The 16947-nt window shown below is 48.9% G+C and overlaps 1 protein-coding gene across 3 annotated transcripts in view; it reads right to left on the reverse strand.

The window, feature by feature from the left end:
- The window catches only part of LOC144786032 (lysosomal alpha-glucosidase-like), an 828834-nt gene that overhangs the window by 328677 nt on the left and 483210 nt on the right, over positions 1-16947 (reverse strand). For all 3 annotated transcript variants that reach the window (XM_078664954.1, XM_078664952.1, XM_078664953.1), the window contains exon 11: positions 6974-7058. In XM_078664954.1, the coding sequence (XP_078521080.1) occupies positions 6974-7058 (85 nt within the window). The remainder of the gene's footprint in view (positions 1-6973; positions 7059-16947) is intronic.

Below are 16947 nucleotides of genomic sequence, written 5' to 3' on the forward strand. Positions count from 1 at the left end.
CTATGGAGCCTTGGAGTAAAGATGCTGCAGGCGGCCAAAAGAGAAGAGTCCGGGTGGATCCAAGGGTGGATCGAAGATGTAGAGGACCTGAAAGCAGAGGGGACAGAGTCTGGGTCACTAGCCAGTGACCAGCGTGGAACCAGGATGGAACCAGGCGATGTCGGGATGTGATCAGGTGTTGATGGGAAGCTTGTCTCTGCAGCCACGTGGTCCGGGAGTCATCGATGACAACCAGGATGGAGTCACAAACTGTCCCACGAAGGCTCTCGCAGTCGGCGGTGTCGGCTTCAAGATTGGAGGCAACAAGCCTTGGCAAAGGCAACCCACGCAGGAATCGATGTAGGCTTCTTACTCAGACCAGCAAGGTCTGAGGGGCTGCTTCTTTTCAGGGAAGCAAGGGCCAGTCTGGAGCAACCAGACCAGCGGTGTAGTTTTTCGGGATCGTCGCCAAGATGGCCACTAGCCAACGGGCAAGTGACCGGGCAGACGCGTCGAGCAGGAAAATGCAAAAGGGCTCCACGCAGAACTCGTGGACTGTACAGGGCTGATCTTTGGTGCAGATGCTGCTCGGGGCTGGGGCTTCTCAAACCCCAATGCACAGCTTCGAGGGGACCTCGGGGGCTGCACAGTTAGCAGGTCGCAGACTTTTCAAGATGGCCAGTCCCACGTCTCACGTCGCCTCCACGGGTCTCAGCTTTGCAGGGACTGTGGATCGGGCTGTTGGATGTCTGGGAATCCGGTTCTTGTCAGGCTCTGGGCTCGGGCTCCGGCGGCGGCAAAGCAAGTCGTCGATCGCTGGATGGTGCCTGCTTGTGCAGGGTGGTCACTCCTTGACCACAAGGGAGATTCTTCAGTCGTCTTCTTCCAAAGTAGAGTGATGAAGGTCCAGAGTTTCGTTTCAAAGTTTCAGTCAGGATAATCTAAAGTCCTAGTGACTCGGCTCCTACCTATATACTGATCTTAGGGGCTGGATTACCTGCTAGGTCCCTCCTATGGGTGGGACCAGGGAAGGGGGCGGTTACACCCCATTCCCTTTGTCCAGTTTTGCGCCAGAGCTGGGGCAGGAAAGCCCCAGCACCGGTTTGAACTGGACTATGCATGGGACACCTTGTGTGCCCCAGGCATGTCTCAATCCTTAGAGCCCTCCCTGTCCCAATACACAAAATCCTGTCTGGGGTGGTGCTAGCACCTCCAAAGGCAGGAAACCTATTGTCCAAGCCTCCCTCGCTGATGGGACTCCCAGCAGCAGGAGGTCAGACTTGTGTCTGTGGCAGCAGCATCCATTTTGTGATGCTGAGGCTCTAGTTAACTTTAACTGGGAATAGTTAGAACAACATGTCTTCTCGCTCTAGAAGGGTGGAATGCTACCCCCGTCGCCAGGACTGGCGAGGGGGTAGTATTTCAAATCGTATGACACCTTACTCGACATGTTTTGATAAAGCCAAACCATAGTTAGTATCTAACCGCGAGGAGAAGTGTGGCTCAGGGGTTAGAGGCAGCAGACCCGGAAGCTGAGATCGGTCCTGGACCAGGGTTCAATTCCCCGCCTCGGCGGGTCTTGGGCTAAAAATTCCACGGACTCGATAATTCTCGCCCCGGTGCCTCCTCGACTCACGGGTTCACACTCTGCGACTCTGGGCAATAGCTTGCTTAATCTCCACAACGGCCCCTCGCGGCGGGATGCCTGACTTTCACCTTGTGGATACCCTGCTATCTCACAGGGGAATACCAGGAAGGGTTCCCTAAGCAAGCGCCGGGACACCCACTGCGGGTAGCTGTGCGCTATATAAGCTCAACTACATTTACATTTACATTTACATTATAATGCACTTAAGAGTATATGGTATGGCAATATCCCAGAACAGCTAAAGGACATTGTTCCGAAAGCTGCAGACAGGCTCAGCTCATGCTAGAGCACCATCTCACATAAAACCAACCACTCTGCCTCCAGGATTGTTAAGGCCTGCCATAGGAGTGACTTATAGGTGTATATGTGTCCAGATATAAGGTTAGATATAGGTATACTATATCTAAGCAAGGGGTGATTACACCACCTTGCCCCAGCTGAGTGATCAGCCAGTTGTGTCAATTTGAATGGCCAGCCAGGGGTGGCAAAAGATATGCTGCAGCCCCTGGTAGGCCTTGGATGCACCTATGCCCTGGGTACCTATGGTACACTGTACAGGGGCTCATAAGGTGACCCAGAATCCAATTGGTAATGTACCTAAAGTACATTGTAGTGAATTTAGAGAGAGAACAGCTGGGCTGTGGGTCTGATTACCAGGCCCACAGCCACATTAAGTCGAAAACCAGTGAAGCAAAAAGCAAAAAGTGGGGTGACCATAGGAAAGCAGACCTTACTCTCCTACACCTTGTACACCAGCAGTCGATAGACTCAAAAAGAAGTCGACATCAGTTGATAAAAAAGTTTGACAAATAGTGACTAAGGGGTAGCTCTGTCTGGATCTGCGCTAGGCTGGTACGGAAAAAGGAAGGAACTGATGTCAGCACGCAGGGGCAGCTGCTAAGTAGACACAGAGACGTCATCCCGGCGACCACGACGCCGACGACGGACGCGGAGTGGACCGACGCCACCTACCGCACATGGATATTGCTAATAGATAAAATTCTCCGGATCCAGTCTGACGCCTGGGGGTAATTCCAAGGTAAGAAATACAGAACTAACAGTCTCTTTCAGAACTGGTATAGTTGGTCAATTTCATCAAGCATTGTAAACCTGGTCAGTATCAGTGCCAAACAAGAGATGCTGCGTGTGGGGTCTTGTAGGGTTGGAATAACAAGCGGCACAGGTTGCAGTTCGATGAGCAAGGTTGTGAACCCAAAGAGCACAATAGGCATCTCAACCTCAGACCGAGTCGCCATCGACGTTCTAGACTTACAGGGAGTCCGGTTTGGCTTGTGGGAGATGACACCCTGGGGCTAACCCGCAGTCAACAGGAAGTTGTCGAGATAGGGGAAGACTTGCACCCCTGATCTGCGCAGATGAGCTGCGACCACCGCCATCACCTTTGTGAACACATGAGGGTCGCTGGTAAGGAAAAGGTTGAGCACTGAACTGAAAGTGCTCATGGTCCACCGTAAACCGCAGGTAGGACTGATGAGCTGGCAGGAACAGAATGTAAAAAAAGGTGTCCTGCAAGTCCAACACTACCTTCCAGTCTCCTGGGTCCAGGGCAGACAAGACCTGAGCCAGAGTGAGCATTTCCAATTTGAGGAAGTCGTGGAAGGCTCACAGCTCTAGGATGGAATATGGATCCTAGTACTTTTTCGGAACCAGAAAGTAGCAAGAACAACAACCACAGCATATTTCTGGTGCGGGAAACCTCTCTATGTCTCCCTTGGCCAAGAAAGTCATGACTGCCTCCTAAAGCAAAGTCAAGTGATTCTCCGCCAGCTGGTCGTAAGCTGGAGGCATAGAGGAAGGGGTAGTTCTCAAAGGGGAGGAAGAAGCCCCTTTGTTTCTGGAGAACCTGTCTGTCTGAAGTGATGTTCTTCCAGTGATGGAGGGGATGGCTGATCCTGCCACCTAGCTGATGAGGGGTGTTACCCCGAAACCGGTCCCTTGTTTCCAGTCCAGGGAAGACCTGGTTTGGCTGTTCGGGCGGGGCTGTTCCCATAAGGAACAGGATCAAGACTGATTGGCATATGGCTAGGTCTGAACTGGTGTGGGAAGTGAAAGAACGATGATGGATTCAACCCAGATCTGTGACTGGGGGTGAGTTTCTGAAAAATTTCCGCACTCCGTCCATCATCTCCTCCTGTTTGCTTTGTTCGCCACAAGTTGGCAGGGTATGCCCAAACGTGGGTCCCTTGCTCACTTTGCCACTGGATTCATGCTAGTTTGGCTGATATGGGGTGTTACCCCAAAACCAGTCCCAGGATGCTGGTTTCCGGTCCTGGGAAGACCTAGCTTGCCAGTTTGGGCTGGACTGTTCCCATAAGGAACAGGGTCAAGACTGATTTGCATATGGCTAGGTCTTAACTGGGGTGGCTAAGTGAGCTGAAGAACGATGATGGATTCAACCCAGATCTGTGACTGGGGGTGAGTGTCTGAAAAGTTTCAGCACTCCGTCCATCATCTCCTTGTGTTTGCTTTGATCCTGCCACCAACTGGCCACCCATGATCTGGAAGGGCTGGACTAGGAAGGTTTGGAGGCTGAGGCTGTGGGGGGTTGGGGGTCTGACCAGACCTCTGGTCGCTCGACCCATGGGGTCATAACAAGCTGGGCCCATGGCGCACAGAGATTACTAAACTTCTGTGGTCTTGTGGCTGTGGTGTGGCTGAAAGTCCCTTCCGTAGCCAAGAAAGGAACGGAAGGCAGACAGGGGACGTGCGGCCACTGAGAGGCCCAAAGACTTGGACGTAGTCCGCGAGTCCTTAAAGTGCTCCTGTGCCATATCTACCTTGTCTCTGAAGAGACAAGAGCATTTCCATGAAAGAAACATGGGCATCCCCTGAAAAGCCAGAAGTTCTCAACCAGCCACCGTCGATGAAATCGCTCTGCCCAGCGAGTCGGTTGTATCAAGACCACAATGAATGGCAACCTTTGCTGCATGTCTCCTATCTGATACTGCTTGGGAGAGGATAGCCGGGCCTCCTCCAGGACCTGTGGCAGCACTTGCGTAACCGTTTCCCACAGGAAGTGGGTGTGACAGCCTAATAGGCAAGTGGTGTTCACCAACCGCAATGCAAGGCTGGTGGAAGAAAACAATTTCTTACATCAACTATACAGCCTCTTGGATTCCCCATCAGGGGGTGTGGATTGGAACATGCTGTGGGAGGTAGAGGCTTGGACCACCAAGCTCCCAGCGCAGGGTGGTTGGTGAGGAAATTTGGGCCACCCGGTGCAGGGCAATGGAGGCAGGTGATTGTCCTATTCATAGGAACCCCTGTGTTGGACTTAGACCAGGTTCCCAGTAGGATATCAGTTAAGGCCTCGTTGAAGGGCAGCAAGGGTTCCAGGAGGAGACACCTGGCTGCAGGACCTCTGTTAAGATAGTAGTCTTGACTGCCATAAAAGGGAGCTGAAACTCCAGGACCTCACCTGCCCTTTGCACCACCATAGCGTATGATGCTCCCTTCTCGGTAGGGGGAAAAAGCAGGCCAGAATCTGGAGAGGTACCCAGTCCACTAGCATCGTCCAATTCCTCACAGTACAGTGGCGTAACACAGGTCCCCACAGCCCCAAGCTGCAGGGCCTGGACTGCTAGGGGCTACCTTAGCACAGAACTCTAGCTCGAGAGCGAATGAATAAATCTGGAGCAGGACCCCTTCAATTACCATGCAGGGGGGCCCCCTCAAGTTTCATTAAGCCACTGTTGTACCAGTCTATGTCTTGATAAGGTCAATCTTCCTCCATTCCTAGTCCTTCAGAACAAGGCTGAGGAAACAACTTGTCCCTGAGGGTTCTGTTGGCCTCAGGATCAGCGTAGATATGCGCAAATCCGGCTCCAGGTTGTCAAGAATGCGAATGGAACTTTCGCCACCATTGGCGTCAGTATCTCTGTGTCAGGGCCGGAGCAGGTCGCAATGGTATGACCAGGGTCGGTCTGGATCTATCGATTAATCCACTGAAGCCACAGGCGTGGAACCCGATGGAGACCCCTCTCAGCCTTCGGGCCCCGTAGGGTCATGCCTCCCAAATATGAGGCACATGGTGTCAAAATTCTTGGAGCTGGGAGGCGGTCGCTCTGGCCCCCGAGAAGGCGGGAAAGGAAAGAGCCAACCCAGGCGCAGGCTCAGAGGAACAAGGCCTAGAAAGCAGAGACTTCTCCGTCACTTCGGCAGACAGATGGGGAGAAGTATGTTTTTTGTGATTCATACCTAACCAACTCGACGACTTCGAGTGGGAGGATGAAGATTTAGGACTCCTGGAGCGGTGCCTGGACTTTCCTTATGACCGGGACCATGAACGAGACATCCGAGGAGAACAACGTAGTGCCAAGCGCTGGGCCACAGGCAATTTAAAATACTGATCCCTGAAAGCTTTCGAAGCAATGGCCCGTCAGTCTGAGCATGACTACGAGTCGTGGTCGCGCTCCAGGCACCAAAGACAAACCAGGTTTGGGTCCATCACCGGCATGGTGCGGTGGCAGGTGCTGCATGGTTTGAACCCAGAAGTCTTCTTGGACATGAGGAAAAACCTACATACCAAAAAAGGGGTCAACAAAACACCAAAGAAAGGCAATCAAAAAGTAATACTGGTAGTTATTTTCACAAATTTTCGATGGCTTGCACAAAAAGAAAGGACGCCAGCGCGCCGAGGTGGTGCCTATATAGTTGATGCAGACGTCACAACTGCACCGACGCAGTCACGCGAAGCCCACCGATGCCACCTACCGGCGCGCAGGGGTATTGCTCGCAGGGGTATTGCTCGAATAACAATCATACGAATCCAGTCTGACGCCTAGGAAATGCAAAGGTAAGGAATCGGCAGCTAGAGGTCTCTATCTAATCATTAAATTTAGAACTTGCAGCTGAGAAAATACAAAATTTACAATCTATTTGTAAGAACATTTAAAGGGGAAATTTTAATGGTTGGTTGTGCAGGTATTCTCGATTTAGGTTTTAGATTTTTGGCTCACATTAGGAAAATGACAGTAAAAGCAGCAGTAACAGAATTGGCGGGTTTCAGCATTACTGCCAGCCATTAAAACCATATTCAGAAGTTACACCTGAAAAATCAGGAACTGTGATGACATTAATAATGCTGGTCATTTCCCAAATGAACTCAGGCAAAATAAATTCTGGTAATACCAGGAGGTGTGATTGTATTACCCTCATTCCTCCTATGAACTGCTGCAAAAGTGAAAACGAGGATATGCAAAAGTATGGTTACTGGATATTTTTTTTCCCCATTGCAATCCCAACCACCTTTCAAAGGGAGCCTATGAAGCTGATCAGTAGCAATGGTTTTGGATTGCATGCTATATATATATTTACATTTTTTACCTGGTGTGTATGGAGGGTTATCAAATTCTCCCGCAGGGCAGCCGTCTGTTGATCCATCAACAAAGTTAGATGGTTCGTTCATGTCCTATTGAAAACATTTAATATTTTAGCTTATAACTTATAATAGTTCAGTAGTGTATGCAAAGTAAATGCAGCAATCAATTTTAAACTCTAAATAATAACACTTCTAGTTGTTACCACTCAAATCAAATAAAAATAAGCTTTATTTGATTTTAGTCATATAAAATCATAAAAGCATATATAACAGTTAAAACATATTAAACACTCTTAAAACACATACAATTATTCTGTTTTTCCAAGAATTCATTTGCCATAAAAAGGGGCCAGGAAGTAGGTTTAACTTTGATGTTTAGCGGTGGGGTGGAAATATTATGCATTATACGAAGCTTGCGATACCATCGCTCACAGTTTACTCATTTTGGGTTAATTGTAATAGTTAGCCCCCAACGCTCTTTGAGTACACTTTTTAAAAATCTAGCAATTGCACTAACACTGTAAAAGCTATCCAATAACTGCAAGAATAGGAAGGCTGGTCAGCATTGCCTCCAACCTCCTGCCATCAGGAGGGGCAAAATCCATCTCACTCTTTCTTGTGTATATAATATACAAAAAAGAACCACATTAATTGTAGATTGTAGGGAATAGATAATCATAGGGGCAGCAACATAGCTCTCTTGACCAGTCGTTTCTATTAGGGTAGCTGATCAATCGTTGGAAAGTCCCAAATCTGAAACAAGTTAGCACAATCGGTCATGACCATTTAGACAGCATAGTAAATAAGGCTGTATTTCATATGTGATTAAAATCAATGAAAAATGTCCTAGTAACCATGACGGAAAGCTTCAATTCTATTAAGGACGAGGAGGCGAGGATTATGCCGTAACTTCCTTTAGTCCTACAGTCAGCAGTGTTCAACTCAAACAGATAACAAAAAACTAGCACTCCCAAGGTGCTCTGGGCAGTCCATAACGTCCACCAATCAGCATGCCCCGTCATCCCCGAAGGCGCGTGCTTCCTGGATCACCTCCTCTTTCGAGACTGCGGCCAGAACCAATTTCCAACTCGTCACTCGTTCTTGGTTCCATCAGATGCTGAGAGAAAGAACTAGAGGCCCATGACTCTGTTCTCCAGCCCAAGAATAATCAATAAGCCAACAAAGAGCAGAAGCAGGATAACACAAGGCATGCATCTGCAATAGCCAATATAAGAGAATACTTATACCATGCGAGGCCTCGCTCACCCAAAAGAAAGGTAAAGCTATTAAAAACCCAAACCCGGGCGGGAACAGGAGTTCGCAAGAGCCCTGGGTGGGAATAATCCTCGCCTCCGCGTCCTTAATTGAATTGAAACTTTCCGTCATGGTTACTAGGAAATTTTTCATTCTATATCAGGACCGGAGGCGAGGATTTTGCTCGTTCAAAGCTCATTCACAGCCAGCGAGGCCATATCCATGACTGGCTTAAAATAGAATCTCTTAAACATCAAGTCTGATGACCAGTCTGCCGCGTTCAGGATATCCTCCAACCTGGCACCCAGGAAGAAGGCCTTCGACGCCATGGCTTCTCGCACAGAATGGGCGCCAAACTGCGAGACATTTATGCCCGCCTCCTGCATCACCCATCTGCACCAACGTGCTATCGTTGGTGATTAAACTGCCTTGAAGGGCTTATGCAGTGACATCAGAAGTTGACGCTCGCCTGGCGGGCGAGTCTCCTCAGTCATATTCTCATACTCCTTAAGACATCTGACCACACAGAGCTTAGGGGAATGATCGAAAGATGGATACGAAATGATCCTAGAATCCGATTTCGTCCTCCTAACGATATGGAAGGTAACTCCCTGAGGAGTATACACTATACCTAAAATGTCTAGGGCTCTAACATCTGAGACCCTACGACATGAGACCAGGCCTAAAAGCATTGCTAATTTTGCCAACAACTCTTTCCTGGACAGGTATCTATTGGCTTGCCAAGACTTGAACAGACGAAGGACCTTGTTAACGTCCCACAAAGAAGAATATCTGGGTTCTGGAGGGAGCGTCAAGCAAATGCCCCTCAATAACTTGCAAACCATTGGGTGCTTTCCGACGGGGTGTCCCTGAACTGGCACATGACCCGCAGAAATCGCTGATCGATAAGAGTTAATTGTTCTGTAGGCAAGGCCTTGAGACGCCAGGGACGCCAAGAAATTGAGGATGGCTACCGCATCGCACCCCATGGGATCTTGGTTTTTATGAACACACCAACTGACCCATTGAGCCCAGGCCGATTTATATCGCTTGTTGGTGCTGTCCGTCCATGACGCCCCTTCTGAGCATCTTGCGATAATCCGCCGACTCTCCAGCGATGCCTGAAATCCTTCATGCCACGAGGGGCACCTTGGGGATCCCTCAGAAGAAAAGGATCTCGGGGTAGTAGGTTTGGAGAATCCCAAGAAAGTTCCAGAAGAACTGGAAACCACACTTGAGACTTCCAATACGGGGTAATCAAGACCACTCTCGTTCGCTGCCTGCGAACCCGAGTCGTGAGTCGCATGATCATTGCGAATGGGGGAAAAGTGTAGCCCGCTTCCGCGGACCAATCCTGTAGGAAAGCATCCGTGGCCACTACTAGAGAGTCCAGCTTCCAACTGTAAAACTTTGGCATTTGCTGGTCCAACCTGGACGCAAACAGATCCACTGAAAACAGAGCCCACGTGTTGTAGAGGCATTGAAAGACCTCTAGACGAAGCTGCCACAGGCTCATATCCGTCCAATTCCTGGACCACCGGTCCGCCACTACATTGGCAACTCCCGGAAGATACTCCGCTGATACAGAGATATTGTGGGACAGGCAAAACGTCCACAGATCCTTGGCCAGATCTGCTAATGCCTTGGACCTCGTCCCCTCCAGGTGGTTGATGTAACGCACCGCCAAGACATTGTCTATTTTCAACAGGACGTTTCACAAGACCTTGTCTTTGGTACAACAGCAAATGGCAAAAGATCCGGCCATCAATTCCAGGCAATTGATGTGCAACTGGCCTTCCACGGCGGACCACTTTCCTCCTGTAGAGGAGTCCCCGCAGCGAGCCCCCCAACCCAGCTTGCTGGCGTCGGACTCTATGACCAAATCTGTATCGCAACCAAAGATGGCCCTGCCATTCCAGGCTTCCATATGGTCGAGCCACCACCTCATTTCCCTGCGCACCTCCTCTGTGAGCGGGACTTGGTCCGAGTACTGGAGCTCTCTGCGGAGGTGCGATGCCTTGAGGCCCTGAAGAGCTCTGTAATGGAGCGGACCGGGAAAAATCATCTGAATGGACAAGGACAAGAGGCCCACCACTCTCGCTATCTGCCGAAGCGAAGTGGAGGGGCGGGCCAGAGTCCGCCGGAGCTCCCTGCGGATCTTGACGATCTTCCTGGGAGGAAGGCTTAGGGTCCAAGCCACCGAATCTATGGTAAACCCTAGGAAGGTCACATGCCTTGAAGGAACCAGAAGGAATTTTTTGACGTTGATGACAAATCCCAGATGCTGCAACAACTCTGTAGTCTCTATGAGACAATCGGCCAACAGCTCTGGGCACTGTTCCAACAGCAGAATATCGTCCAAGTAGACGATGAGATGCAGATCTCTCCCCGTAGCGTTTCCACTACTGGCTTGAGAACCTTCGTGAAGCACCACGGTGCTGACGAAAGGCCGAAGGGAAGGGTCGCAAACTCGTAGACCTGATCTCTCCACATAAACTGAAGGAATCGCTGGTGGGGGGAAAACACAGGCACCGTTAGATGTGCGTTCTTCAGGTCCAAGCGGACCATCCAATCTCCAGGTTGCAACAGGTCGCGCAGCAGATGGATCCCCTCCATCTTGAAGTGGCGGTAAACCAACCACTGGTTGAATTCCTTGAGGTTTATGGCGGGGCGTTGACCGCCATCCGTCTTGTCCACAAGAAAGATAGTGCTGAGAAAACCCCGCAGATGCAAGGGAGCAGGGACCTTCACTCCTTTCCGCAAGAGCTCTGCCACCTCCTTGTCTACGAGAGCGGCCTTTCCTCATGCGAAAAACAGCGGTCGGGGTCGAAAGTCCTGCACAGGAGTTCCGTAAAACTCTACCTGAAAGCCTTTTACGGTCTGCAACACCCAGGCGTTCGAGGTAATGGTTTTCCAGTTTCTCTCGAAAAGAGTCAACCTGCCCCCCACCCCGAAGTGTGACAGAGGAAAGGCACTCACCTGAACCGGCCATTTGTTGGCCTCGACCTCTGCCACCTCAGCCTCTGGAGCCACGGCAGGACTGGAAGAACTCTTGCAGTCCGGGATCTGCGGCTTTTTTTCCGCCCCTCTGCGGGCCTTGCGTGTAAAACTTGCCGGCCGAGCTGCCCCTGCCACGACCGGCACTGGACAAAAACCCGCGGGCCGAACACCTTCTTTATTGAAGTCTGCGCCTTGTCCAGAGATGTAAATGTAGAGACGAATTTCAGCAATTCCTTTATGAAAGGGTCCCCGAACAAGCCGCCATCTGCAACCGTGCCTGCCTCCGAAGAGGCCAGGTCTCCTAGATTGGGATCCACTTTTAGCAAGAAGGAACGTGCCTCTCAGTAGAGAGGGCGCAGTTGACGTTTCCTAAGAAAACGATTGCCCTTTGAGCCCAATTAGATATGCGTTCAGGAGACAAGGCAGACCCCAAAGCCTTGGCTTCCTCAGATAATTCCAGAATCTTCGTAAGGGGGCCAGTCAAGTCCAGGAGCTGGTCCTGGCAGTTTTTCCAGGTACTGTTGATACCCTTTTTGGGGTCCCTAATGTATTTCTGAAGAAAAGTCGCCATCTTCTGGTCGACCTCTGGTGTAATGGCCACCTTGCCTGGCAAGGATGTTCGGGGGCACTCAGCCCTAAGGCAGGCCCTAACCTCCTTCTCAAGAGGTTTGCGAAGCCGACTCGCCACAAACGCCGTCACCCTAGGAGAGGGAAGCCATGCAGAAGAATGGGGGTGCACCAGATCCTCAGGGACCACCATGTCCGCGGGTCCTTCGGGTTGAGCAGAAGGCTCTGATGTTGGAACGCTGGGATACCATGAGGTAGACGGGCCTGCTTCGTCCAGGGAGTCCCCTTCCGAATCTTCATCACTGTCACCAGCGAATTGCGGCTCCTCCGGGATTTCTGGGGTTTAATCCTACTCCGAACGCAGAATTGTTGCCAGAAACGCCGCCTTCAAACGCCCCTTGTTTGGACTCCTTGGCAAGCTTCCGTTTCTCAGAGCGCTGGGGCTGCTCGGCTTGGATAGCATAAGCATATTTCATGATGCAGCGCTCAAAGGGCCCCATTGCCGCCTCTACAGCCCTATGAATAGACGTGACAACCGCATCACAAAACTCGTCATCCAAAGGAATGACTTGGAGGGTCTCTTCTTCTGAGTACTCAGCATCCGTTGCTTGGTAGGACCTTCTTGCTCAAAGAAATAGCACAATTCCCTTCCACAGGCCAGAAAGGCAGGTTTTAAAGGCGCGAATCGCTACATTTTGTGCCACCCGGCGGCTGGTCAGAACAAGGGGCGACTCACCCTGCCGTCACCGGGTGTCCAAAGTCTGGGCCTGCCCCTAACCACAGCAAGCGAGTGTCAGGAATATAATCAGCTCACAAAATTGCCTCACGACAAAGGTCTGACCCCAAGGGGTGTCCTGCTGTGGATTTATTGCCAAATTAATCAACCTGAACACAGGTGTCAAGGTCCCAGACTCTCCGCTATATGCACTGCGTCCTCTCTGAATCACAGGCACGCTCGAACTCGCTGGTCCCCCCCACAGGGAGCGACACGGACCAGCGAGACGACACACGCGCCCCCCCAACGATGAGACGCTCACTATGCGGCGGAGACAGGGGCCATGAGCGGAGCTTACAGCGAGCGCTCCTGCGGCCCCTCAAAGCCTATGAAGCAAATTGAATCGCGCCGCAGCGCTGCCCAACAGAAACGCTCTCACCGGAGTAAGAGGGAAGCTGCCGCGGGCCGACAGACGGTACCACGGCGGGATTCCCCCCCTACCGCATCCGCCGAATAGACTAGGTGACGCGAGTAGACAAACACACACCCGTGTGAGAACCTGAAACAGCCTGACAAACAGCCAGCAAACGGCAGCACTGGTGAAGAAATAAGCAAATGCCAACAATATCCAACAACACAATTATAAATCGAGCATTAAAAACACATATCAAAGCTCTAACACATAAGGTATGGGGGAGAAACAAGAAAACAAACGTAACTGTGTGGCAGCAGGAAAGAAAGAGGAGGTGATCCAGGAAGCACACACATTCGGGGATGACGGGACATGCTGATTAGGGGACATAATGGACTGCCCAGAGCACCTTGGGACTGCTAGTTATTTGTTATCTGTTTGAGTTGAACACTGCTGGCTGTAGGAATTAAGGAAGTTACAGCATAATCCTCGCCTCCGGTCCTGACATAGAATTGATGCTGTACAACTGTTTGCTTGTTAATTTCCAGCGCAAGTCTATTTTCTTCCAGATGGCTCATACAATTTTTTTTTAACTCTTTCGTGGATATACAATTAATTGACTCTGGATGCCCAAGATCACACACATTTTTTATATATTTCAACCAAAGGATCTTGGTCGCATGATCCAGCTTCATTGAGTCCTTTATTATTTCTTTGTTTAAGCCCATACTGGTTGAGGTCCAAATCCTGTGCCAGAGTAACACTGGCTGGGCTTTGATGACATCTGCGATGTGTGAAATGCCCAGCTCGCTGTGGCAATTATAAACAGGAGAACTGCTGGGTACAGCTAAACTAAACCTTAAAAAAGTGTTTTCAACACGCTGTATATAGTTAGCATCACAAAAACCCCACACCTGCCCCAAAGATGGCAATAGTCACACATTTAGCATTATATATCTTAAGGAGTATCTCTGGGGGCCTTTTTCTTAGTTTCTTCGCAAAGTTGGCCACCGCTGCGGTTGGTTTCATAAAGAGAAGACTCCTGCTTTTAACAGCCTCTCGCCAAGAACCAGTGCCATCGATCAAGATCCCCAGATATGTAAACATTTTAGTGGATTCCTCCCTTCTTTCCCCAATGGGTAGGCTAGTGCATTTCTGTCTCCCTTTACCACAACTTATAACATAAGTTTTTTTGGCATTTAATTTTAATCCCAGGTTGTCCATAAAGGTTGTGTAGGAGGCAAGGGCTCTTTGTAGGCCTAGCTATGTACGGGCCATCAGTACTGCGTCGTCTGCACAGAGAAGGGAGACTATCGGTCGTTTGTTGATATACGGTGGGTCCCTTGCGCTTGCCACCATTACCTGTTCAAAGTTGTTTGTGTAAAGAGTAAACAGAAATGGCGCAAGGACGCAGCCCTGTCTGACCCCGCTCTCTAATTTGAACGACGCAGTACATTCTCCCTTGGTTCCGTATTGAACCTTGATGGTCGCCCCGCTATATAATTATCTTAAAAACTGTACCAGTTGTGGATCTACTTTTAATTCCACCAGGATATCCCATAATTTGCAATGAATAACACAGTCAAAAGCAGCTGTGAGGTCCACAAATGCTAAATAAATTTTCCCTGGTTTCGCCTAGGTTTATTTACGTATTAAAAGTCTAAGATTCAAAACCTGCTCCGTGGTCCCTAAGCCCTGCCTAAAACCGTACTGGACATCAGTTAAATCATTAGATTCCTCCACCCAACATTGAAGACTATTTAAAACTATCCTACCTGCAACCTTCATCGAGGAGTCTAATAAGGAGATAGGGCGATAGCAAGCAGGGCTTTCCCGATCCCCCTTCTTAAAAAATAGGTACTATTATTGACTCTGCCCAAGTCTTAATAAAGCCCTTTGCACAGCATGCTTGGAGGACCTGTGTCATTAAAGGTGTCCATAGTGGGGGATTGGACTTAAATAAATCGATGGGCACCGAACCTGGACCCGGGGCCTTTCCACTTTTGCTGGCGTTTATGGCCGTAATCACTTCCTCATATGTGAATAGTAAGTTAATTAGTGGGGAGATCTGAGAACAACCCGCCTGTTGATTAAAAGGGGGACTGTCCCTTTTGACATCTCCCTGTAAACTATACACACTAGAGAAAAAAATCAATCCATTTCTGCTCCTCTATTGCCACTGCTAATGACTGATTGTTTAGTTCCCCAAAAAAAGGTGCATTCACTGTTTGCTAGAATGAAGCACTGTCTTTCCTTAGAGAAGCTTCGTGAAGGCTAACCCAGGCATTCATCTTCAGTTCCCTTCTTCTTGTACTCCGTGCTGGATTATACTCCTTCCTACGTTCTCTAATTTCCTCCTTATCCCTCACAATTTTATGCAGGGCCGTCTTTAAATTTTTGTATGCTTTGGTACAATTAGAATCAAACCAGCCCTGTCTGCGGTTGTGTGCATCTTTTCTTTCCACCCTTAACAGGTTTTTGAATAACTGCAGGGATTTCAGAGAATACTGCTAGTATGTCTTCGTGTGAGGTAGTATCCCTCAGACAAGCTAAGATTGATATATAAGCCTTCATTACAATTTGTTTATTTAGCTCGTCTTTATTACAGCTAGACATCGGAGAGAATAACCATTTAATTTCCCCAACTTTATGTTCTGGGTCCATGCTATTTGCTGGTTAGGTTGCCGCTCTGACACAGTTGGGAGTCTGATATGAATACTTAATGGTAGGTGGTCACTTAGTGCGTTTTTATGAACTTTGTAGTTTGCAATGACACAAGCATACCAATTAGGTCCAATTATAAAATCTATTGTTGATTCAAACCCCCTGCCAATAAAGGTTTGCTCAAAATCTTCACTAGGGCGGCATAAACAATTAGCAAAATCGAGGTCATGCGAGAACAAAATCTCGTTTAGAGAGTCACCCCGGTCCGAATGTAAAAAAGTGATTCAGTAGGTCATTATCATCGAGGGTCAGACCACAATTGACAGCCCCACTGATAGGGCATAGACCAACGTTAAAGTTCCCACATCCATATGATAATCACACCGTGATTTCTGATTTCCTTTATTTTCACCAGGTCTCGATTAAGTGTCTTTAAAATTACCCCAAATTGCTCTTTTGGTGTGTTATTGTAAAAATTAATCAGGGCCAAAATACACTTGTTGTCTGTGTAGATAAAAAGTTTCAGATTTTGGCATCTCTATCTTCACTGCCCTTACCAAGTTAGAAACATAAGTACATATTCCACCCTTATCTCTCCCATGTAACGAGTGAACTACAGGGGTATGGAATGTTTTATAGCCATTTATATGGATTTCGTCTGCCACCCAAGTTTCTTGGAGACATAAGACAGCGAAATTCTCAATAAAGTCGACCCAGACAGAATTATTCAATTTATTTCGTAGACCTGCCACTTTGCAAAAGAGTACACTTAATGTGACGCCCTTTTGAAAAACTGATTCCATATCCAGTTCAGCCTGTTTTGTAGATTCAGGGTTATCCTGTGCAGCTTCACTACAATTGCTATTTTCAAGCTGTACACATGTACCACTAGCAGTACATCTTGGCCCGAGTGCCAAGTGTACTAAGGTGGAAGGTACTGATTGATCAATAGTTAATGGAGCAACCTCCTCATTCCAATATGGGTCAGGTGTGGCCTGTTTATGGGACCCATTTCTGGTCTCGCTGTACTTGACTTTACTGGGTAGTCAATAGATCTCGTCCAGCGTGTGAAGGGGCATAAATGTGTTCGAGACCTCTAAATTAAAAGTAGAACCATAAGAGCTGTTTATGGTTTGATAGTTTTGATTTTGTCTTGTACCATACTCTGGCTGACTTTGTGTAAGTGGATCATTTCCGTTATACCCTGTATTGTGCTGAGGCTGATAGAAGAAACCTAAGGGTAACACATTTATCTCATTAAAAGAGATATAGGTTTCCTGTGCTCTACCGAAAATTTTCCTTACTAGGGGTGGCGGTCCGAAGTGAGGACAACACAATCTCCTTGGAATGTCTTTCTACCGGGAACA

The sequence above is a fragment of the Lissotriton helveticus genome, chromosome 10 (assembly GCF_964261635.1).
Source record: "Lissotriton helveticus chromosome 10, aLisHel1.1, whole genome shotgun sequence".
In the NCBI taxonomy this organism is placed as follows: Eukaryota; Metazoa; Chordata; class Amphibia; order Caudata; family Salamandridae; genus Lissotriton; species Lissotriton helveticus.